At 38.9% G+C, this 26,305-nt stretch overlaps 1 protein-coding gene across 3 annotated transcripts in view; it reads right to left on the reverse strand.

The window, feature by feature from the left end:
• Positions 1-437: 437 nt before the first annotated feature.
• The window catches only part of Neto (Neuropilin and tolloid-like), a 237,917-nt gene continuing 212,049 nt past the window's right edge, over positions 438-26,305 (reverse strand). For 2 of the 3 annotated variants that reach the window (XM_076447132.1, XM_076447133.1), the window contains 2 exons: positions 5,716-5,853; positions 438-1,613 (listed from right to left, as the gene is read on the reverse strand). In XM_076447132.1, the coding sequence (XP_076303247.1) occupies positions 618-1,613; positions 5,716-5,853 (1,134 nt within the window). In that variant the 3' untranslated portion in view covers positions 438-617. The remainder of the gene's footprint in view (positions 1,614-5,715; positions 5,854-26,305) is intronic. The other variant, XM_076447134.1, reaches the window with a different exon arrangement.

Here is a 26,305-nt window from a genome sequence, read left to right on the forward strand (position 1 = left end):
CAGTGCTGCCAGTACAAGGTCGGCGTTCTGCATCGGAAGATAGGAGCCCTGAAGGCCTCCGGAGGTCTCAGAATCAGAAGATCGTTAAGCCTCGTATCTATCCCTAGACGCGACGGCGTCAAAACCGTAACACCGTTCATCGATTCTCTTTTACTGCGCTCGGTCGACGGTAGGATAGCCACGTTATCGAATAATGGTCCTGCATCTGTCCCGGCAGACCCATGTCCGGATACGTGGTTCAGCTTCGTTCCGCCGGTTCCGTCGATATCACTCGCACGAAACTCGGTCTCCTTCAGTTTGGTCAGTTCTACGCCGTTTCGCTTCGCCGTTTCGTGGGACGTCCCGGAATCTTGGACCACTTCCCGCGCAAACTTGTCCGGAGACCTTCGATCGTCCTGATCCGAGTAGCCGAGTTGGTCGGGCCGATCGACCCCGCCAGTATACGTGGATCAGGAGGACGAATTGGCCTCGATTGTCGAGCTGGTCGACGCGTCGTCGTCCAACGAGCTCTGTGTGGCCACGGTCACCTTGCTTCCATCGTTTTGATTAGACAGATTGGCGACAGTTTGACGGGGATGGCGTCTCTTGTAGGGCTCCCAATCCCCAGGACCCCGGCGTCAGTGCGTCGCGATCACGTCCGGAGCACTCTTCGTGCTCTCTATACTGAACGGTCGCCTCTGATCGACCTCTATAACGGCCTCCGCTCTATACCTAGGATCGGGTGGTGTCTGCTGGGTACACTTGGGCGTGCTCGAGTGCTGCGAGCTCGGCGTATTGCTGGACGCGTGTACGGATCCATATAGAGAGCTTCCGTATCTCTCGCCGGAACCGATTGTCGCCTGTCTCGCTAGCTTAGGAGATTGACAGTAGGCACTGGTTTCCCTGTTGGGTTGCGGACTCTGGAACCGCTGATACGATGGGTAGTCCGGTGGCTCTGTGTACGGTGAGCCTTGGTGCAGGGGCAGTGGATAGCTGGACTCGTGTGTCGACCAGCCAGGTGGTGCTGGGATAGGATTGTGCTTTGGACAGACGCCCATGCTACCGTCCCGACCTCTCGAAGCTGGACTGCAACCGGAGCATTGAGAGGTCGGCTGCTGAGAGCTGCTATGCTCGGAAGACTGCTGCGCGCTGTGTTGAGACGGCTGAGAGCTTTGCCGCGACTCCGAAGGACTTTGGTGGTGGTGCATGTGGTGATGGCGAAGGTGATGAAGGTGGTTGGTCCCGTTTTGCGAGCTCGGTGCCCGCACGCCGAAAGTTGTGAAGCCAAGCGGCATCTCGAACAGGCTCTCGCGCGTCTGACATGAACTATCCCGTGTCTCTGGCTCCTCGTTCGACTCCTGCAGCCGTTCCTGCGTCGCGTTGCTGACGTTGTTGCTCTGATGGATGTCGTTCATGTCCCGCGTGTTGTAGGTCATCTCCAAGACAAGGTCCTTCGTGTAGTCCTGGGCGATCAGAGTCGTCGGTGGCAGAAGCTCCTTGCTGGGCATCACTTCTAGGCTCGGTGACTCGCTGCCTCGGTCGCCAATGTCCGTTCTCGAAGACGAGATTGGACACGGTGTCGCCTTCCGACCGAGCTCGTCTAATCGATTCTCTCTCGACTGCCTGATGTGCTCCTGCGGAAGACAAATGAACTCTTTGAATCGATCGAACGAATGTTGAAACGCGTTCTTCACACTGTCTCTTCAAAAAACTGAAGACTACGGTAATGTCTCGATGCATGTGAACATTTCGGGACCGAAATATGTTATTAAGGGATCATTTCTTTAAGGAATTTTCACGAACATGTTAAATAACGATATATTTAATCCCGTATCATGTTGCACTTCTCGTGGTGGGGATACATTTTTCACAAATATCGTGCACATCTCTTTCACATATATCGAGACATTACTGTACTTGTAGAAAATACTATAAGTGCCAAATATCGAATTTTTCAATAGCGACAAACGTGTTTCACAAGTTTTAATTGTTAGATATACAAATTAATTCATACATAGACCCCTTTATGAAGCATGTAAACTTTGTTAGTGGCTTCATCAGTCACCTGCAAGATAGAGTAAACGTATAGAAGACTTTCGCTTGTTTTGTTTGTTTTTGGGAATAAATTTGTACACCTATAATTTACAAAATTGGATCGTTTCTTGTTGCTAAATGAGATTAGAAACACCGTAAACCGAATATATTACTATGCATTTCTGTTTTCTGCACTAGTATAGTAGTACAAATCCATGAAAAAGGAATTCGTGTTTCTAGACAACCCTGTATGTGCTATCGCTTCGATGTAGAGAAAGAATTGTGTCACTCGTTTAAATTTTCAAACGCTGCTTTTGCCTGCTCACGTACGCTCGCGTGTTTTGTTTCTAAATTAACTCGAATATATAGAAACCAAAAATATCGTTCTATACAATTTTTGTTTGAAATTGATATTTGATGTTTAAATTTGTTAGCATACTGTGGAAGTGTTTTTTTTTCAATAAAATGGAAGTTCATCTGGTATGTTGTTTTGTGATTAAGATTGAATTGGCACTTACATCGTTTTCTACAGAGACAACGTTGGACGAAACGGTGCTTTCACTTTCTACCATTACTAATTATTGCTTACGAAGGACAATTCCACTTAAATTGCATATCACAGTACTCCCATTAAGACATAGAACATTTTTCGATTAGAAAACAAAATCTTTCAATTCTCGGTACTTACAGTGTTTTCTACTAGAACTCTTCGACTGTTGCAATCTATCGACAGTAATTGGAATTATCAAATGTACCAATGCACTGAGGATTTTATACATGAGAAGACAATTATTCGAAGCACACTGTAGAGATTAATTTGATTCAGATGGGACTAGAAGCATTAAGCTTTTACAAGAATTACTAAAGCGCATATGTTAGGATTCGATGCATCTTTTTATTGTAATACGCGCTCTAATTACTGAATTTAATTAATAATCCCCTTGAAATTGTAAAATAAAGAATCCGTAGTCTTCAATTTTGTCCAGTTCGATGCTTTCAGCGTTAATTAATATTTTCATTTTATTTAGAACAATACAGAACATCTAATATGATTAACTTCATACTTAAATTAAGTAGCTTTAATTGATGTATGAATATTAACCTTTAGATAACGGGACTTGGGTGCATTATGATTCAGAGCTACAAACGATTCATCTAAATTTTAATATTTTAATAGTCAGTTATAATCATTAGCTGTTTGTACAAGGCGTACGAAAAGTAATGGTCATCCGTCCTAGGGGTGAATCTACACATCTGGATCGGTGGAGATTCATAAAAGGAACTTGCCACAAAATTGCTAATGCCAAAGAAAATTGATCGAGATAAAGTTTGAAAGGAACCATATGTCGTAAACAAACAGTTATTGAGATAGAAGCTGTTGAAGCTTTTGCAAAATTTGATTGTGTGAAGTTATACATTTAGACAAAATCCTACTACTTCCGTCCACCTGATTGTGTCGAAGGGATAGAACATATAATCGTGTGAGCGCCTCGAGCGAACAAAATTTAAAGGGACGTTACTTTTTAAATCAATAGCCATAAAAGGTGTTAGGTAGCGGCCAAGTTTGAATTATTCAGCCCTTCGTGCATCTCTTTAAAAATAAAATAGCGTTCTTTTAAACTAATTTTTACAAACGCTTTTTTCAGTATTGCAAGATGTATTTCTCAGCTAACGAACTTGGCCGTATTGTGTTTGATCTCACAACTTTTTACGGCCATAAGAACTCGGCTCCTGTTTACAAAATGTTTTTGTTGGGATTCATATAACTCCACACAAACAAATTTTGCAAACACTTCAACAGTTTATACGTATCTTAATAACTATTCGTTTACGACATATGGTTCCTGTCAAACTTTTCTTTGGTATGAACATTTTTCAGGAAAGTTTCTTTTACAAATGTCCACCGATCCACAGGTGTAGATTCACCCCTAGGACGGATGACCAATATTTTTTATACACCCTGTACAAAGGTCTAATACGATCAACGTTAATGTCATAAAGGTACATTGGAAAGTATGTAGAAAAAAGTAAACACGTAAGGTTTTGATTCGATTTAACAATGGTTGCAATTAAATTGTGAAAAGTACCGTGTAATCTATTCAGCCTTTCAACATTTTATACGATGATGAGCACTGATCAGCATTCAGTGTCCAATATTTGATTTTTACCGACAAGCATCTCGTGTTTGCGCCCGGCGTCGATCAAAGGGCATATCAAAGGTAATTGTTCCCTTCATCGAGGCAAAAAGAACGTAAATACGTTCGAAACTAGCGAAAAATGGCGGCAGCGAATTAATTGTTATTTCCATGTTACCGTCTATCAGATCTATGCTAGTCGCCTGTGACTCGACCGACTTCAATTTTCCACGTTTTGTCCCGCGTGAATGGATGAAACGAACCGTGGGCTCATTTCGTATTGTGTGTTATCAGTTTTCCCCGGTGTTGCGTAAATGTTAGGCACGTACAACTGTACGTGACAAGTCCGGCCCGTGAATTGAATCGAAATCTCATACGTTCGCTACGTAATTGAAATTCCAGCGCCGCGTCAGTGGGCGAATCGTGCGTAGCGCAAAAAAAGCGTTTAGATTCTAGTGATTTTTCGATGCGTCAATTTATTGCTACCCAGCAATATTTGAGTCTACTCCACTCTACCTCGCGTCGAATCGCTTCACATTGCATGATGGCACAATGCACGTGGAACTTTTTAAAACAGAAATAACAAGAAGATCTGACAACGCGAAAAATCGCTCTCGAATTACGATTTTGTTGCACAGGAGGCAAAATACACAGCTAGATATTTCTATTGGGAACGGTGTTTTAGTTTAACCGCTTGTACTACGATTTTCTTCGCACCTCGGATGACTCGAATTTTTGTGTTGTTTGTAATTTCCTAGAAGATACAGCATTTCTAATTACTGTATTTTTAATAATGGTTAAATATCGATTACAGAGAATTGAAATTTAATTTCGGTTATTCGAGATGAATGGTATATATGTTTAGTAGATTTTAGACTCGATATTAGAGTGTCAGACGTTAATCGAAGAAACGTTATGTTTATGAGTGATAGCCAGTAAAGTTTAACGATTAACTCTTAAATACAAATTACACAAGTACTTCATATTCCATAGCATGATTAAATACAAAATGCCAATGTGTTCGTCAACCGATGTACATATGTATTCGATAGAAGTATTTTGCAGTGACTAGACTGTGGATCTTTATGCAAAATAAAAATTGTAATAAATAGAAAATAACATATGGACGTTCTTAAATGTCTTTATGATTTTACTGTTTTAAATTACATCCACCCATTTTTGTCATAAATGCATCAAATCCGCAGTGTAGTAATGACGTAACAATCGAATACAATATTAAGTACATTTATATTGTACTTAACAATATATTGTTTAAGTACATTTCGAATTGGAACAAAATAAATTATAAGTTGGTAATATATTTGTCATTCGAATATTCTTTGAAATGCTTTCTGCCCAGCATTGGTCAGTGCACAGACATCGTCGTTGAAGAGTTAGATTGAAGTTTTCGATCGAAGAATTAGAAACGCCTCCGATGCTACTGGCTGCAGATGGCACCGTAGCCAGCGGGTGATTATCCGAAACTTTTAATCGTGTATCGTGTCAATTTTCCAGTAGATTGACACGGTTACGAGGCAAGGTGACTGTCGGTGGAGGATCCACTTACCCGAATGATTCGATGATCCCGGATTAGCTTCCTCACGCAGTTGAAAACGAAGGCGAAACTCATGCCGAAGAGGATCAGGGAGAAGACGATGAGGATTATGACGATATGCTGCGAGTCGATCATCCGCGAATTTATTTTCTGTAACGTGAAAGAAAATACGAGTTTGTTTATTGACTGGCAGGAAGCTCTTCTATAGCAGTCGTCGACAGTACGTTCAAGTTACGTAAAACATATATTTTAAATTTTCATTAAGGGCCCTAATAAAAAAGTTATGAAAATGCCTTTTTTATTTTTGCATGTAACTTTGTAAATTATAATTTTTTGGAAGATCTTTTTTTCATATCATTTCATAAACCAGTGCTTCTCATTGATTATAGAAAATCAGGTCGTTTGTTACAATTATAAAAAAGTTATACTGTTTTAAAGGGCGTTCGAATACTTTCGTGAGCCACTGTAAATGTAAGACGACTTACGACAGCGAAATACAAGGACATGACGCACTTACTACGATATACAGGGTGGGCCGGAAATCGTAGTGCAACTGGGCAAGGGGTGATTCTACATGCAAAAATAAGTCGATAAAAAGGAATAACATCGAGTTTGAAAATGCAACGATTACGCGTGCTACTGCATAGGAATTGTCTGACGCGTCTGACCATGATCAACCAATTCTACTTATTGCATATACTAAAGCACGCGACCCTGGCGGAACTTTAAACTCGATTATCTCGAAAACGAGCTGCCAAATGAAAAAATGTTATTCCTTTTTTATCGACTTATTTTTGCATGTAGAATCGCCACCTGCCCGGTCGTACTACGATTTCCGGCCCACCCTGTATACCACCGCACTTCTTCACATCCCTCCCGCATACACAAAAAATGCAGATGAGCAGTTAATTGTTATGTAATTTATACAGGGTGCGGTACACATTAGTCCCCACGATTTTTCAGCCCTTCCGGATGGTCGGACAGAAAAGTGTTTCTTACCAAAGTTAATCAGTATTTAACCGACAAGAAATTGCAATTTTTTAAATGAAAAAAAAAGTCGATTTTCAACAAAAAATCAAGGTCGCTGTCGTATCTTTAAATGGAAATGGGTATTTTTAACTTCATAATATTGTAGGCGACGTCGGAACGAATTCAACGACCTGCTATACGTTGACTTTCAGATAACCTTGACATTTAATTTAATTATTAATTAATTACATGTACATGTTTAACATTTGTGTTGTCAATTTGGCTCCGTATAAATTTGGTTTTTTGCGAGTTAAGTTCTGAAGCAATGTTTACGTTTTATTGTTTACTTCTAAATGCGAGGCGTTGCTATTACGTACCGTAGAATTATTTCAAATATTCTGGCAATTGATTCATGGCGATATTTTCTTTCAAGGTCATCTGAAAGTCATCGTATAGAAGGTCGTTGAATTCGTTTCGACGTCGCCTACAATATTATGAAGTTAAAAATACCCAATTCCATGTAAAGATATGACAGAGACCTTGATTTTTTTGTTGAAAATCGATTTCTTTTTAATTTAAAAAACTGTAATTTCTTGTCGGTTAAATAGTGATCAAGTTTGGGAATCAACCATCCGAAGGGGTTGAAAAATCGTGGGGACTAATTTGTGCCGCAGCCTGTATAGTTAGAAGGTTTCTGAATTGCATAATTTGTGTTTTTGAAGTGTTGTGAAGAAATATAAAATAAATAGAGAGAGTATTGTGTTTTCAATTAGAAGCATTTCAAATTATGTCTTATTAATTATTTAATTATTTATGTGAGTGGACTAGGGCTCTTTCAAATATTATAACAAATCTAGTTGTTAATTTTGAAAGTGGCTTAACTCCATATTATGCACATAATAATTGCTATTATTTTAATAGAAATTGTAAATTTAACTCTCTTAGATACGCTTAAACAATGTGACACATCGGTATTCTATACGTATATTTTTAATTTTATTGAAAAAAACAAACTCTTAAATATCACTTCCAAAATAAACGGCTCAGTTAAACTTCGGGTCAACCGGATTCTACAGTACTTGATCGTGCGACAGTTGTTTGTTTAAATATTTCTGTTCCATTTTCGCTTTTTCAATTGTGCAGCCGAGATATAGGGTATTACTCCCGTCATAAATTGCCGCTCAGAAAACATTCATCCAGCTAAAGCGGTTTCGCACGATTTTCCAGTGCTTTTTGCCCGAATAATCGCGGCTCTGTTCATTCTACGAGTGGTTTCTTTGTACCACTCAACGTGGCGCTTCTTTTACAGGTTTCCCACGTGAAATAATAAAAAAAATCGCCAAAGTAAAACTACTGCCGTGGTATTAACACTTTAAAGAGGAATATATAGTTTTATTTTATATCTATAGTTAAAAATATTTCTGGGTATATGAAGATTTATACAGTACCAAATTCTGTTTAAGATTTTTATTGCAGACCTCAAAATTTTATCCTGAAGAGCATCAGGTGTTGCATAATTTATCACATGTTTTACATTTTTCTGACAGACAAATATTTTTAATAATAATAAAATCCTTTTCATCAGAAAATTGTTAGATTGTACTTTTTAACCAGTGACCAGAGTTAAATTGCTAATGGATTAATATATTTTATAAATGCGGAAATGTTGAGTTGTTAAGTTGAACTAGATTCCATAGTATTCGATCACGTCACTCTGATGTCTCCGATATGAATGATGATTCAATAAAAAAAAAATACGTGTGAAATATTTTCGTGAAGACTACTGTAGTGTTTTTCGTGGAAAAGAATATTTGTCGAGAACCAGACTGAACGTCATAAATCAACGAGTAGATGTAGATGAATGTCTGTAAGCGGAGGTTCCAAAAGCTGGGTACGGTGGAGGAGTATTTGTTATAGCAAATAAGCGCAGAACGCTAGGTGAATGAGAGATATACGTAGAAGCCGGAGAGCTGCAGAAAGTTTGTGTTAGTTATGGAAAAAACATCGAGAATTCATGCAACGAGTATTTGTCAGAGCTCGGCAAGAAGCTAGCGAGCATGAGTGTTATTTAGAAAGTCATTTCGAAAGCCGAATTTATCCTTTATGTCAGCACCACCAGTCATTTAGATACTTAAATTCATCCTGTTTTGATGTTGCATGATAATTGTTAGATGTTACTTTGGTGTGTTTATTTTTAATCAATTATTCCAAAGCTCGAGTTGATCCTCTATTTCAGAAATTGCATAAAATGCTAGGAATCAGGAATGATATGAAAATTGTATCTGAAATTCTAGGTGTCACTTCAGTACTCTAGTAGATTTCTCCGTGACCAGGTCCGCATTGGCATGATTAATAAACTGCAGGTTTTATGTACAGTGAACCACGAAAGTATTTGAACGCACTTTAAAATAGTATAACTTTTTTATGATCGGACCAAATGACCTGACTTTTTTTTTAGCAATTAGAAGAATTGATTTACCAAATGACGTGCAAAAAAAATTTTGAAAAAATTGCAACTGCTAAGAATTACATGAGAAAGTAAAAGAGGCACCATTTATTACTTTTTTATTAGACCCCGTAGTGAAAATTTATAATGTACGTTTCGTAGATGTATGTTTGTTATACATATATGCTGAAAATTTCTGTCGAAATCGGTTGACGCAGAAAAAAACGACACTCATCGAAAGATATAAGAATCTGTGGATTTTAAGCAGAAACTGACCAAAAGTCCGCAAAAAACTATGATTTTCACCACATCTAACCACTTGTAGCTCTTGGGTATGTTAATCGATTTTGATGAAATTTTCAGCATGTGTGTAACTAATTAATCGATTAATATTTTAGTCAAGATTGATTGAATTGTTTGAAAAGATTTTATTGAAAACAGTAATTATTGAAAAATCGGCGATTGATTCCATCGATTGATGAAGTTAATCGCCATACGGTCTATCCATAAATTGTAATAAGGAGGGAGATAAAGGCAGAGAGCGGAGATGGATAAATGACAGAAATATATGTCAACAAAAACTCAGTTTACACTTTCTTCAGTATTCATACAGTTTTGATTCCATATTTCATTTCAAAGTATCAGCAGTTAATCATTAATCAATTATCCGATTGACGATTACAATTGAAAGGAATGTAATCGTTAATCGCAATTAACGACTAAAGTAGAAAAACCGTTATTCCCAATTAATGATTAATAGGTATTAAATTAACGATTAATAAGTATTTAATCGCTTAATTGCGATTAACGGTTGAAGTAGAAATTTATTCGTCAATCGTTGATTAAATTTTTGCCCAACTCTGATCTATAATATAAAACATATATTTTAAATTTTCATGAAATTTTCATTGAAATTTTCAAATAAAAAAGTTTTAAAAAATTCCTTTTTTTATTTTCGCTTGCCACCTCGTAAATTGTAATCTTTGGAAAATCTTTTTTGCAGATCATTTAGTAAACCAATGCTTCTAATGGCTTACAAAACATTAGATCGTTTGGTACAATTATAAAAAAGTTATACTGTTTTAAAGTGCGTTCAAATACTTTCGTAGCTCACTGTATGTGCCAACCTTTGAATAAATACTTCCAACTTCTCTGTGTCGGAAATAGAGTCGCCAGATCAGGGAAATCGAGGGGAAAAATTTTAATCTGGCGATTCTGGTCGGAAACGAAATAATTGTAAGTAAAATCACAAAGTTTCCTATTAATTATTGTCCAAACGACATGATAACATGATCCTTTACGTGAAAAATGTGTCGAATTGACACAAGGGACGGATGAGGGTTATTAAGTAATTTCAAGAGAAAACAACACAGACCGAATTCGTGCAGCAGCGTGTTAAAGTACATATATGGAGTGTGCTACTTATCATAACGCGGGTTAAAATTATTCCGAAACAGTAACGCGAAAGAAACTGTCGGCCCCCTTGATCATTAGCGGCGGTGTGCACGGGTCTCGCAGGGGCTAGATACAAGCCGGTGTTAACAATGCATGCCAGGGTACACATTCATCGGGAACGGTTACGGTAACGCGATATAGGAAGTTGCGCATAACGCAGTCGAATCTCATTTTCCTCTCATCCTCTGTGTACCTCGTTCCTCGGCGTGCAAGGTCTACGAAGCAGTACCGTTAAACACCTCGCCTGAATTTATAGACTCGGGCCGCACACTGTCCTCTCCTGTGCATACATTATAGATCAGAATTCGAGGCCGAGATTTCTGGTGCGAAGCAAACGTTAACGACGCATAAACGAAACGAGATACCGTTGCGCCATCCTCCTCCTCGCCGTCTTATCTCTCCACCGGCCCGTAACTTTCGCATTATTTTTCACTGGGTTGCAACAAAAAGCGGCTGGGAATGCAGGTCGCGCCGAGTACATATTTCGTCGGGAGCTTAATTCCGAAATCCTCCCGGCCCTTACACGGACATTTATGGACAAGAATAAAAATAACCAGAATAGTTGTGCGACGGGACGGGATCCGGATATTTCACCCGGAATAATAGGAGCTGAAGCACGTCAGATATTTTTCAAAATCGATTCCTGCTGGACCCCAGGCGCTGTACGTCTTATGGGGTTTCCAGTGTCCTCGAACATGTGCCCAAGAGCAAACCTACCTACCGTGCACGTCGGATATCGAGCAGGACGTCCTCACTGGTCATCTCAGCAGAGTGAGTCGATTCAAAAACGACCTATACGGCTCGCCGTATAATGCAAAAGCGATGTAAGCCGAAAAACTTTGGCTCCTGAGGTGCGCCTTATAAGAAGTTCTGTAAAATGCAATAACGTCAAAGAAAGCTACGTCTCCTTTACGGAAGCTTCTATAAAGTTATATCTTGAGTTATTACCCTATTCACCTTGTTCAAAATCGACTTACATCACTTTTGCATTAAATGAACCATATACTAACTTTAAGCCCTGAGGTATTGTACTGTATAGCTCCGAACAGACGAAATGCACCTTCGTTTTATTGTTTTGAGTTTCCGAATGAAAAACGTAGACAATAGAGGTGTGCGTGATCCTGAAAATATCGGGTTGAGAAATTTTTCCGGGATCGGGACGGGTCCCGAAGCAATTTTAGGAGTCGAACATACCGGGATTCTCGAGAATTTTGAAAATTTTAAGAAGTACAGTATTTTATCCATAAATGTTCCAAATGTCTGGCCGATAAGTGTCTCGGAACTATCCCCACTACTACGGGATGTACCCCCCAATTGAGGGGCTGTGAGACCACACTAATCCGAATGTCAGAACTTCTTTATTTTTCATTATTTTTAAAATGGAACTTTCACCAACATATTCGTGGCATTTTTCTAATGCAAAATGATACGAAATATGATATAATTCCGATGATATTTACTTGTGTAATGGACGATGAAAGTTTCGAACGCAAGGAGTAACAGCGTATGGGAAGTTCTTTAAACTGTGCCGGCGCGCTGCGACTCTCTGCGTTTCTTTCTTTCCCATACGCTGTCCTGCTTTGCGTCGAAAACTTTCATCGTTCATTACACAAGTAAACATCATCGGAATTATATCATATTTGGTATCATTTTGCATTAGAAAAATGCCACGAATGTATTAGTGAAAGTTCCATAACATTCAATACAAAAAGATGAGGAAAAATCTCTTTTTTTAAATAAAAAATGAAGGTTACCTCAATGTTTTAAATATTAACATATATTTTTTACTTCATAATATTCTAACTGGTATCAAGACGAATCCAACGACCTATAATAATATAACATTAAACCTTGAAATAACGCTACAATAGTTTTGGCCACAAAAAGCGAGCTACCGGACCACTGTGCGACGTTGGGGACTTATATCGATAAAATACTGTACGTTTCGAGACTACATCGATTAGGTCGCCCATTTTCAACAACATCGTCATATCGGTTTTGTCCCATTCAATAAAGCTAATTCGGGTTCTCGAAATTCTTGAAAATCTCGAAATTTTTGATAAGTAGTTTGTGTAATGTTCACTCAGAAAGCATTTTGTGATAATAATTCGATTCGCGAGAGCCTGTAATTCCCAAGTTGCCCTATTTTCGTGGTTGAACCCGTCAGCCGAGCTTCTGAGCACTTCCGGCGGATGAAGTGCCATAAAGGCGGCGTCGGAATTTGTCTGTGAATCGTTTACCTTTGGTAGTGATTTCTCCTTCTCTCTTTTCGTTGGCCGTACAGATTGAATGACTGAGGTACTTCATGAATGGCTACTCCACTCGAAAGTACTCTAAGTGCCTGTAGACGGAGTTGGCAGGTTCTGCTGAAGCTCGGATAATCCATTTAGCTAAGAAATGACCAAGAGAAAAATTTCCCGCGGCTTGAAAAGTCAACCGAGTTTTATAACGACCTTGGACGAACGAAGTGATTAAAAGACGGCACGACGGAATCGATTCTGCTAGCTGACTTACCGTAAAGACTTAGGCTAGTCGTATAAATGTGCCGGGAAGAATCTTAGCAGAGGCTTTCCGGTGGTACACAAAACGATTTTCGACGACACTTAAGAAATGCTTATTGAACGTATCGGAACGTATATGAATTTTTATGCAAAATAGAATGCACCAAGTTGATTGCATATTATTCTTCCTCCAATCATTTTAAGAAGCTGAGAAGAAAGTAACAAGATTCTTAAATTCTTCTGATGTCTTTACAGTTTCGTTTACCATTCATACACGTTTGTCATAATTAAACAGCGGATCTTTATGCAAAATAAAAATGTTCTACTTGAATTACAAGATACTGGAGTGAAATAGAAATTTATTTTCTTTCTTAATATGTTTATTAGGTTGAAAATAATGTAACAGTATTTTTAAATTCTTCTAATGTTTTTACAGTTCTAAATGACACCTACTCATTTTTGTCGTAAGTGCATAAAGATCCGCTGTCTAGTTATAATATAATGCATAAAATCCGTAGTTTGATAATAAGTAGACTGCAGATTTTTATGCAAAACTAAAAATTTCTACATCAATTGCAAAAGACAACAGGGGTCATGTAGAAAATTTGTTCTTCTTCTAATTATCTCATACAGTTGAAATTAATACACTGATGTTCTTAAATCTTTTTAATATGTTCACTGGGTTAAATTGTACGTACCTAATTTTGTCATAAATGCATAAAATCCGTAGTTTAATAATAAGTTACAACTGATCAATGAGAAATTCTTAGAAAGATTTCCGATCCGTATGAATCTATATATATAAAAGCGAAGTCCTGACTCACCTATCAACGCCCAGGCTAAACCCTTGGACTTAGAAAGCTGAAATTTTGCACAGAGGTTTCCCTTATAATCTATACAAGGGATAAGAAAGGATATTTCGAAATTCCATCCCCAGGGGGTGAAAAGGGGTTGCAACGTTTGTATGAGGAATATTTTGTTCGTGGTCGGATTTACTTCGTACTTGGTCTTAATGCTCTTTGATATAATTAATCAAACACCTATTTCGGCATTTTAAAAAATTCAACCCCTAGGGGGTGACAAGGGGTTGCAACGTTTGTATGAGGAATATTTTGTTCGTGGTCGGGGGGATTTACTTCATACTTGGTCTTAATGCTCTTTGATATAATTAATCAAACACCTGTTTCGGCATTTTAAAAAATTGAACCCCCAAGGGGGTGAAAAGGGGTTGCAACGTTTGTATGAGGAATATTTTGTTCGTGGTCGGATTTACTTCATACTTGGTCTTAATGCTCTTTGATATAATTAATCAAACACCTGTTTCGGCATTTTAAAAAATTGATTCCTAAGGGGGTGAAAAGGGGTTTTGAAATCTAAGATTGCGGCATGACATAAAATTAAAACTCTATAGGGGTGAATGGGGGGTTAAAAGGTTTTATATGGAGAAACAATATCAATTTCCGAGGGCATTAAACGGTTTTCTGTGCGAGCGAAGCCGCGGGCAAAAGCTAGTTGTCTATAAAAATTATCGTCCTGCGAATGTCGACTAAATTAAATCCGTGTCTTTCTGACATGTAATATATCATTAAATATTAAACCATATTCGACGCTCACAGCCTGTAACGATCTAGATTCGACAATGAACAGATCGCATATTAATTGTTGTAGATTGGCGGGCATAAATGGAGGCAGAATCGTGGCATACCACGAGGCGATCCTGGAGCCATTGACGGGCTGTGTTCGTCTCGGCGTCCGCGGAACGATGAAGTTTGTACCGCGGGCCGGCGATAAGAATAACAATGGCGCATTTCGCCACGAGAGTCCGTACAATTAACAATATAGGCAGGAGCTTTCGTGTAACCGGCGGCTTCCCTGGAAGCGTTACCGCACCCCCTGGTTCGCTCGAATGAGATTTCTGTGCATTAGATGGTTACATTTTCCAGAGGGAGCTCGAACCCAACGAGGTGGTGCGTGCGCGCGGCCTGAATAGGAAAGGATGGCCGTGCACGAACCTCTGGTTGAGGGCTCAGGAATGCCTCTCTCTCTCTGCTTCCGTATGCCACGGGAGGTTTATTGTTATGCTTATATGGCCGAGTACACTCCGACAGACGTTCCCGTGTTTTCATAAGCCCGTGCGAAAATGCGTTTCAAACGGTTACTACATTCGGGGGCGAGAGTCATTTCTGACGGGTTACACGGGTGTGTCGGCAATGGTGCAAAGATTAAAAAATCAACCTTCATGTTGGTATTTAAAAGCTTCAGAAAGATGTCTATTACAAACGTAAGTAATTGTATTAAAACCAATAAATAGGTACTAACTAGGCCTGCCCTAGTAGCATTTATGATTGGTTAACGGTGGCAAACGGTTGGCACTTCCTTGGGATATGGTTTCGTCTACAAATCCGCATGGGGCCTACGACGAAAATTTATGTCAATTTGTCAACAAATATCCTACGTTGGACCTACTATTATAAAATGATACTACATTGGCTCAACCAATGTTTGCCAACATTTAAATATCGTACGTCTTACAGACGTTAGGAACGTTGCTACAACTAACAACTTGTTAATTATCATATTCCAAATCGACTTGTTTGTTTTCTTATTTATGGATATACGGTGGGTGTACAAAGTATTCGTACACCTTTCAAAATCTAACGACTTTTTTTATAATTGTACCAAACGATCTGATTTTTTATAATCAATTAGAAGCATTAGTTTACGACATGATATGCAAAAAAGATTTTCCAAAAATTATAATTTAAAAGGTTACATGCAAAAATAAAAAAGGCATTTTCTAAAACTTTTTTGTTCGAGTCCTAAATGAAAATTTAAAATATTTGTTTTGTAGATCTATGTTATTTATACACATGTTGAAAATTTCATCGAAATCGTTTGACACAGGAAAAGACGACACGCATCGAAATATGTACGATTCTGTGGATTTTAAGCAGAAATTTATGAAAAGTCGTGAAAAACTACGATTTTCACCATTTTTAACCGCTTGTAGCTCGTGTGTATCGTTAATCAATTTCAACAAAATTTTCAGCATGTGTATAACTAACATAAATCTACAAAACATATATTTTAAATTTTCATTTAGGACCCAAATAAAAAAGTTTTAAAAAATGCCTTTTTTATTTTTGTATGTAACCTTGTAAATTATAATTTTTGGAAAGTCTTCTTTGCATATCATTTCGTAAACCAATGCTTCTAATTGAGTATAAAAAGTCAGGTCGTTTGGTACAATTATTGAAAAGTTATTAGTTGTTAAAAGGTGTACGAATACTTTGTACACCCACTGTACATACATATATTCGCAATTTTTTATTGTCGCGCAATGGTTGACCCACTCAAGTTTTATTGTGTGCACCCTTGGAATTTATTTATTTCTTTAATTTTTCCATTTTCCAAGGAAAAAGCAATGGGCAGTGTGCTCATGAAGATTGTTTATATTTCAGATTGTTCTGATTTAATAATTTTAATTTAATTGTATTTAATGTTCCTTGGGCGGCCCGGTACCATTTGATCCACGGACCGGGGGTTGGGGACCACTGCTGTAGAGGAAAATTTACCCGATCAGAATATGTTGGCTGGCCCAGTTGGTCGTTTGTACAATAGTGACGTTGGCCATAATTGTTGCCCTACCTACTTAAAAAGGCGACATTTATAACGGTTTGCCAACCAATATTGCAACGGAGGCCCACCCAACAAAATGCCAACCATAAATACTACTAGAGTGAAAATTTCTAGTACTACTAGATGAAAAAGAAGTTCTATGAAAATTCGTTTACTAATTGTGCTAAGCGAAGCTAAAATACACGCTTTTCGAACCTTGAACTCCGGTATTATTCAAAATCACTGAGACCACAAGACACACAGTTCAGTTATAATAGCGACAAGTCAACCAAACAAAGAGCATAGCTGCAGCCATTTGGTGCGACCATTGTTTATGCATTAGACAACCTCCTCTCCAAGTTTCACACGCGACGACCCCTAACTTTCCGAACATATCTGACAAGAGAGCATCTGTTCGCGCTCGTGGCCGAAAGCTAACGATATTCCGATTCAATTCCGTTTCTTGCGCGATTCCCTCGATCGTATAGGAACTGTTTCCCCAGTTTCAATTTCAAGAACACGCGCCGCGGATACACCACGACACCATGTTTCGAATAAATGAAACGGACAGGAAACCTTCTTCCCGTACGCTTACCCATCGCACCAGTTTGCGCGAAAGGAATTTGTGGAGCTATCTTATAGGTCGTGTGGTTTCAGAAAATATTGACTTGCTATAGCGGAGGATCTATGGTGAGTTTGACTCCGTAGAGCACCGAGTTACATGGCATGGGGTCCTCTCGTAATCCTATAATACTCGCCGGGTTTCCGTGGCCAACGACGTGGCCTTTTCAAATTTAAAAAAGGTCGATTGAACACTCCCCGCGATAGCTTCATGGAATATTCGTTGAAAAAGATCTTCGAGAAAGGTGTTGAGGGTTTTACATAATGATGCATTCATAGTTGATAAAAAATCACTTTTTTGGAGCTCAGAAAGAAGACTTTCTAATCTTCTTCATTTAATTCTGGAAAAATATTTCTAAGCATGGTGGCAAAGTATTTCAAGAAATTAATGATTACATCATCTGCAGTGTGTTTTATTCTTGTTATTTGTGTGTAAGTTTTGGACATGTTGATGACCAAATTTGACACAGATACGTTGATCAATTAGTCTTAAATTATTACATTGCATTGCAGTAGATTACCATACAACACTATTAAAAAATTGTTTACATTACTATATTCTATGGGAGTATGTATACATTGTACGTACAGTTTTGTTAAAAAATCTCTTTTTCATTTACTGCCACATGAAATACATGTATACAGCCTTTTTAAACAATTCATTTGATTGTATTGTGTCTATTGTGCAGTTAAACTGCAGAATTTGGTGCCTCTGTAGTCCCGAAAAATGATTAAAAAATCATGAAATGCAAGATTGAACACAATTGAATGTAATTTCAATTTATATAGGTTTTGCACTCCAAATTCACTCGTTTTTGCAAGTCAAATTCAATCCCATGCAAATCAATTTCACCTTTTTGTAAATCAATTTCACTCTTTTACAAATCAATTTCACCCATTAAAAATATTGAAAATTAATTACTTATTTATTTAGATTAAATTATATATTTATTTATAATAAACATACGTGAACGGTGTCATTACAGTGAGGGAAACATATGTACTTTCATTTTTAAAATGTATTGATCAGAAAATGGCTACAATGACTATATAAATCTACACACAGTTTTCATACATTACAAAGTTAATGAATTGGTAATTATTAGACTGCGGATCTTAATTATGCATTTACAGTAAAATTGAGAAGATGAAATTCAAAATTCTTGAAAAATTTTAAAAATTGAAGATGTCAATACATGATTTCTCCTCTTTTAAAATCATTAAGGGAAGAAATAACATTCAAGTTAGTTTCTATTTCTTGCAATCGATGCAGACAATTTTTATTTTGCATGAAGATCCGCAGCCTAGTAATTACTTTTAAATAAGTGTTTGACGTACATCTTTGCAATAAATAAAATTTTGAATTTCTTAACAGTTAATTTACACTTGATTTGATCTTTTTACAAAAACTTACTTTAAAATACTTTATTTGCAAAAGGGTGTATGTATTTGACTTTCAAAAAGGTGAAGTTGGAGTGCAAAACCTGTATTTCAGAGTCTTACATTACACATGTGTTTTTGTAAGTACCCTTGCAGTACATACATTTTATTATTATTTATTTAATGCTTTAAACCAAGTATGGTTTATGTGCATACATTTTGTAACGAAAAATCTATAACTCGATTTTTTAACTGCATCTCACCGCTTCAGCATGCTTAATGTAGCGTGATAGTAGACAGTAGCGAAGATAGTCAACTAATCGTGTTAGGTATTGACTTGCTTAAGGACATTTGAATAAAGATGGGTTTACAGAAGTTTCGGCTGGAATTATCTGGTCTCGTATCCTAAACAGCTTATGAATGTTTATCTCCCATTACAAAAGACTTTATTATTGAGCCACGGAGTTTACGCAAGACCGAGTACAATACCGTGAACCACGTGATATCAGATTACTCGCGGTTTCGCTTCATCGAGTCTGTTATTCCTGCGACTTTCATTTTACTCCGTCGAAACTGTCTCTACAAAAAATATTATACTTCACTTTATTTTCTCCGAAATTGTGTACAGGGAGATTTAAATGGGGACACGTAAATATCTTCGTTATTAATACTAAACCTACCGAACCTTAAAAGTAACTATGGTACATGTTCCGTTTTGGAAATTACGAGACTGATTTTATTTAGACTTTGTGCGGCTCCTATTATAATACGTGCTCTACTAAAGATAGTATATCTATACAATAACTTCTCTTTAGCTAAAATCAATGTGGTAAATAACCCTGGCTGTGTTCATGTGGACATGAGACACAGGATATAGATCATGTCTTATGGCAATGTCTTATACATGACACTCACAGATTGAAATTTATGTACAGGGTGGGACACTATAAACAGGTCACCTGAATAACTCGGCTGCTATTGGTGTTAGGAAAAAATGCATTAGATGAAAATTGCTTAATAAAATTGCTTATTAAAAGGACATATGAAGTTGACCTTCATATATCCTTCACGCGTCCACCTACAAAAATAAAAAGCTACTAACATCAGATTAATGCCCCCTCGAAACCAAGCAATTTCCATCCGATGCATTTTTTCCTAACACTAATAGCATCATAATCCCTCATTTACTAATAGCAACGTTCGCCATGCAACGTTCTACTCCACAGACCTACAAACACTGTATGTAAGATCTCACGTTCCTTCCTGAAAGATTGTGGATTATTCTATAACGCCACTAACACGCCCATCACAAATTAAGTGCCGTACTTATTATATTAATTATACATTAGCATAAGGTTATCATTGTTATATTCTATGTATGTAATACAGACTGCAGAATAACCTCTTATTGAAGGTTACAACTGTACAATAAAAAGAAAAATCTATACAATAATTTCTTGTGAAATGATTTTTATTATTTCCATAATAGTAAAGTAAAAAATCTGGAACCGGTCATTTTGACCGGTGCGGTGGTGGTAGGTTTAGTAGGTTTAGTTTTAATAATTTTATAGGAAAAGTGTTCAGGACAAAGTTGCAATATTTTAGGAGGCACATGCAGCAGTAAGGATATTTTTTCAGATTTCAAGGTACTTTTATAAATGGAATGGCATACTTTCTTTGCAAAAACAAAATCATTGCTCTGTATAACAGTGGTGTGCTCGAATCGAAGAAGGAAGAGTCTTTTCCTCCCGGTCCCAACATTGTCGAACTATTACCACAAAGCTTGAAGCATTGCAAAAAATGAATCGCTTCGACGGATTAACAATAACATCGCCGGGATCACCACGACGACAGATATTCGCCCGTTAAATTAATGACAATACATCGAGGATTCAGCGTTCGAGAATCGTGATAATTAATCCCTGTGGAGACGGGGAGAGAGAAACATCGAGGTATGCGTCTCTTGTTAATGGAAAACAGCGGGTGTACGAGTCGGGAAGCTTTTGTTATACGATCTTGGCTTAGCATCCCGACGAGCGCTGCATAAAGAACGGATAGCTAAAGAACAGTTTCTTGATATAATTATCGTGTAGAACCGGCGAGCAATGAATCAATGGGCATCGATACTTCCGGAGGATGGCTTCGAAAGAATGGTCGCGAAACAGAACGAATACAATTTGTATTGTTCGAACGACGCAATCCGGTTACATCGATGCTAGATAGTCGCAGCAGAAATGCAATCGGCGATTCTTTGAGTAATTTTAGAAACGAATATCGTGTACTGTCTCGATATGCGTGAAAGAAATGTGCACGACGACGTTTGTGAGAAATGTATGCGTTTAGTTTAGTGTCATTTTTCTCGGAAAAATATCAAGAATACTATAATAAAAGTTCCACAAACTAAATTAGCAACAAGACAGTTTTTATGATTGGATTAGTGTCACCGATACGCTGGTGTCTATCATTCTCTCCGACACTAACTAGAGAGATCAAAGAGTAGCTGTCTGTATACGGTCTAAGTGCTATTTCGGTTCCGAGTGTTCACGTATGTACATATATCGGAGCTTTATCGTAGCCCGACGCGGCTCGGCGGCCGATCGCGTCGCAGAAATGTTCATTTGCTATGAAAGCGATCCGCTGAATTTTACACGATCGCGTCTCGCCTCGTTGGACAACTTTTTTATTGCGTCGACGCCGCTGGAAGGCGAAAACAGAATTTAAACGTGGAATTTCGTTCCTACGATGGAAGTTTTCGATGCGGGTGGGTGGGGGAGGGGAGTGGGGTTGGTACCCGATTGCGTGTGTCGTTTTGTATAATACCGGAACACGTTTCTCGGACGTTTCGACTGTTTTTCCATCAGGATTTCCCGCCGTGCCGTCTGGTTTCCATTAGTATTTACCTGGGTGTACGGGACGAGATAAGTGGTAGGGGTGCTCTTTCCATTAGACGGGAATAAAATTGGATAGAACGGCCGGGCACCGGGAATCCCCCCCACCACGATTCCGTCCTGCATTCTGTCTGTACCGTCCATTTCGCGGCCGTGTTTCTATGCGAGTGGAACCGGTATCGCGGTCTCCTATCGCTCTGTGCTTTATTGCAGTCATGAGACCCAACCGGGTTGACGTTACCACGGGACGACACTGAAGGACGCGACACACGAGACGAGAGAAAGAAAGAGAGAGTTGGGGAATCAGTACGTGCGTAGTTCGTGTAATGGAGAAAGCAATTTCTTCCTTCCGACGGGGAAAAAACGCTCGAATTTTAATTAATTCTGTAAACTTCTGGAACCCGCGTGTAGCCCAGGAATTTTTCAGTAGCAAGATAGAGGAGACAGACCGCGCGGTCGAACTTGCGAGATTAATTTTATTATTCACGGTTTATGCAGAAAATTAAAAGACGAAGTAATAATGTTCATCATCTCCGGCCTTTAGCAAGTCTGCTGAAGACTGTTGTATTGTAGTAGCTTTGCCGCTCTTTTTCCCGGCGGCAATATTTTCTTAAATTTTTTAATCATCACTGCCCCATCGCATCCTTCAGAATATGTTAGACATGTTCTCCTTTTTCAAAATTAAATTAGAATTTTATTTTCGTGTAGTATATAATTATTTTGGATTCTCGGAAAGCAACCTGAACTATATGTCAATTAATTTTGTCTACGTCATTTTTACCAGTTTCAGCTTCTTCTATTTTAAGATCTTAGAATTTTAAATATGAATTTTCATAATTATACAAAGCGTTATGATAAAATATCCATTCGTTTTTCCATCTTTCGAGAAATTTAAATTACATCTGAAGTAATACAATTTAAGAATAAACGGCAGTGGTAGTTAATGGAATTGTGGGAACGTGATATGGAAAGGTATTGAAATGGGTGGAATTGTAGGATAAGAGATTCAAGCTGGCAAAAAAGACATTGTATTTAAACAGCCTTCATGTTCATGAGATCTAGCACTCAGCGACTTTTCCTCACAAAGGTCAAATCTGGGCTCAAGGGAATCCATTTTGTGCGAAAGTCAGAGGATAAGGCAAGAGCTCGTCAAAAGCTTTAGAGAATATAACGCACAGGGCTGTTTTAAACAGTATTGCCATCGTCTGCAGCAGTGTCTTAATCTAGGGGATTATGTTGAAAGCGATCATATCTGTTGCGAACAGTAACCCTAAATCGCGCAACGTACGATGCCGTTCTTTTACTCTACAAAAATAATAATCATGTGTAACGTGATACGTGTATATTTCTGTACAGGGTGTATAAAAAGTAATTGCCATCCGTCCTAGGGGTGAATCTACACCTCTGGATCGGTGGACATTTGTAAAAGAAACTTACCGCCCGTACAAATTTTTTATACACCCTGTGCGAGAAAGCTGAACACAAAAATTACCACGGATGATCAAAATAGTTGGTATTCAGAAAACATCCGTATGGAACCGAATTGACCTAAATTCGCTAGAACTGTTTCAAAATCAACAACACGAATAAACAAAACAGAAACAAAGAAAAGCAGTCTACAACGTTGACAAGGTAATGGACAGCTAAAAAAGTTAAATTACTACGCTATACCTTGTGCAACGAGACGAAGCAGTGAAGTACCAGCAGTTATGTTTACGTTTACCCCCTCGTCTCATTCGACAAGGTACATGTAGTGTCGTTTCTCTCGAATTCAACGCCGCATACGAATGCACATACTTTTCACAAAAAGTAAAGCTGTCTGGAATTAATCGTAAACTTGTTTGAATATAACACTTCCTTTCCTAAGGGCTCGCGTCGCTGTAGTTAGCCCTAAAAAATTCATTCGTCGTTCATATAATCCCCGTGCAGCTTCACGGAGATTAAAGAAGCTTCTTGGCACGAAAGCGATGCCGGGACCATTTTTTACTTGGCTCTGCCATGATATAACTTCGTGTCGCACAGGCAGTGAAGTAGAAAAGTCGCGAGGCAAATGCGATGGCAACAACATTGATTCTGCATGGGGCTTTAAGATAAATTCGCTTGGAGTGTGTGTGATCTGTGCTACGTTCATCGATACAGTTATCGGTTACACAGCCATGGGGTGTACGGAATAAAGACAATCTTTAGAAAAATTAGAGAACGTTTTTAACACTAAACCCACCACTGCCTGATTCAATAGATTTCTTTATCCAAGTACAGTATATCCTCTATAAACGCAAGAAGGCTGTACATGATAAACGAAAAAGAAATATCCCCTCCACCGTAGTAATCTGATCTCGGCTCGGGTATATCGGTGTGAACCACTACTAATGCGACGCGGAGAGTCGCAGTCGCCGTATACAATGCAATACCAACATAAAAACTTTTTTATCATTACTTATTTTTTTATGAAACTTTCGCCAATATATTTGTGCCAGTCTTCTGATTAAAATAAGACCAAACACGATATAACTTCAACTGTAGTTAGTGGTTTCATTGACGATGAACGTTTCGGGCCCAAGGAAGGACAGCGTATGGGAAAGAAAGAGACACGAAGAGTCGCAGTCGCTTCGGCCGCGCGCGATCTTTCTTCACACGCGCTGTGAAGCTATACCGGTCTACGAACTTTGCACACGAACCTCCCCGAGGGTTTTGCGTTTATAGAGGATTTACTGTATACATATAAATATTGTAATAAAAATGGTACAAAATCCAAAATAAATTCAATCTTTCTATTTTTGGGGACAACACATACTATACCCACTTTTAATTCCCGGTAGGTTTAGTGTTAAACAATGAAAGACTCCGGATGATTCGATCCGTGACCGACAAGCAGTTACTTTTATTTAGTACTTCTAGAATACGTCTGTTTTTCTAAATCAAGAGTTTCCCGATAGTTTAATTGGGCAGTCCTGCGAGTAAGAGACAGCGTCCCATTGTACAACGATGCCGAGTTGAGGAGAAGCATAGAACTGTTCTTCAAACGATCTCAACACGGCCGATTTCTTTTTGCATCAGGTGTGTCAGAAGGATGGCTCGTTAATCGTTGACAGTCGCTCCTTGGCAATGCGATTAATATTTCGATGTCGTATTTCCATGAAAGACAGTACTGCAGCGGATCGTTTCGATCTCGAGAGACAATGTTCGGTCAATTAACCTCCGATTTCGTCTCTTCTTATGCGATCCATGAGAAAGAGAGTCTCGCGAAGAATTGAGTAGCTCGTTAAGGCCGAGTCGAAGGAACAGAAGCGACAGAGACGCGGCTCTGACAGTGCTCGAACTGTTCCTCCTTGCAAGTCGAATGTTAATGTTCAAAGAAGCGTCCGCAAATAATGTTCAACCCGTCCGATCCAAAGGTAATGACGCTTTCCAGTTAAACCGCAAAAATGCTCTTTGTGGTCACTCGTTCCGTAATATCCATCCGTAAGATCGCGGTATTCTCTTATCCCACCCAAGTAGAAGATCACAGGCGAACTCGATTACACTGGCAGCGCAGAATCGTTCGACAATGGTCCCGTGTCCGTTCGATTTGTCAGGCACACAACAGCGCGCGCCGAAGTTTCCCGCTCTAATCCCACGTACCAGGGATCCGGTTTTATTTTCCGGAGACCTGACGAGCGTGGAAAAAGCGACCGTTGTAAACAACTCCGCGTGTGAGAAAAAAAAGAGCTGGCGCACGCGTTACTAGTTTGTTCAACGCGGGCGCTGCTGGTTGCCTTCGTGGCACGACGATTGCTTTTCATCCTGTTCTCCTGGCTGCCAGGCACGTCCCGACCAGTTGTAAAAACCATTTCCAGTCGTTCCGCGATACGCAACCGCGGGCCATTGTGAGTTTCAGCGAATAGCCGTCCCGCGATTTCTAATTCCGTTCGGTATCACGGGGCTCCATGCGCCGCGCGTATACATATGTAGAAATCCGTGAATCCCGATCTTGCCAATTTTGCCGAAGAATACACCATCACTGTATATCGGTAACTTTATCGACACGCGTCGTCGCGAATTGCGTCACGCAAATTTTCAGAATTATTTAACACGCACGTGTTCTCATCGGGAAGGGGTGAAACCTGTCCTCGTCGCGACGTTGCGTTGGCAAAACTATACCTACAGTCAGGTACAGAAGTCTACGTGTATTTGATGTATTTAAAATATTTTATGAAGACAAAGACTAAGGGGTGTTCCGGCTGAACCGGTGCGCTCGACCTCGTCGTCGTGTTTTAAATGTATACGTGTTTCAATTCAAACACCCTAGCGACTGCCGTTAGCGCTAACGAAAATGTCTAGCGAAGGTGACAAATAATGCGAGCGTCGCGAAGTGTGAGCTATGTACAGTGGCCGAAATAATGATAGGTTCACTAGACGCATCGGCTGCTTACTGCTTCTACTTTTATTTTCGTTTTCGGAAGTGTACTGTAGCATTTGTTTTTATTTCCTCATTTAAATGGTACACTGTGCGACGTAGTCATTAGACTTAAAATTCAAATTATACGCAGAAGTAGTCCTGACTGTTCCGATAGTGGAGATAGTATTTCTAATGGGGGTGGGAAATGAAAAAAATACAGTTTGATGTGGTGCAGCGAGCCAAGATAGGTTGGGTAGCTATGGGTTAGGGGAACTAGGTACTCGAACCGCATCGATTCTCGTTTGCCGGATACGATCAAAGCAACTCTCGCACGGTGCGAAACAAG

This window comes from Lasioglossum baleicum, chromosome 2, assembly GCF_051020765.1.
Source record: "Lasioglossum baleicum chromosome 2, iyLasBale1, whole genome shotgun sequence".
Lineage (NCBI taxonomy): Eukaryota > Metazoa > Arthropoda > Insecta > Hymenoptera > Halictidae > Lasioglossum > Lasioglossum baleicum.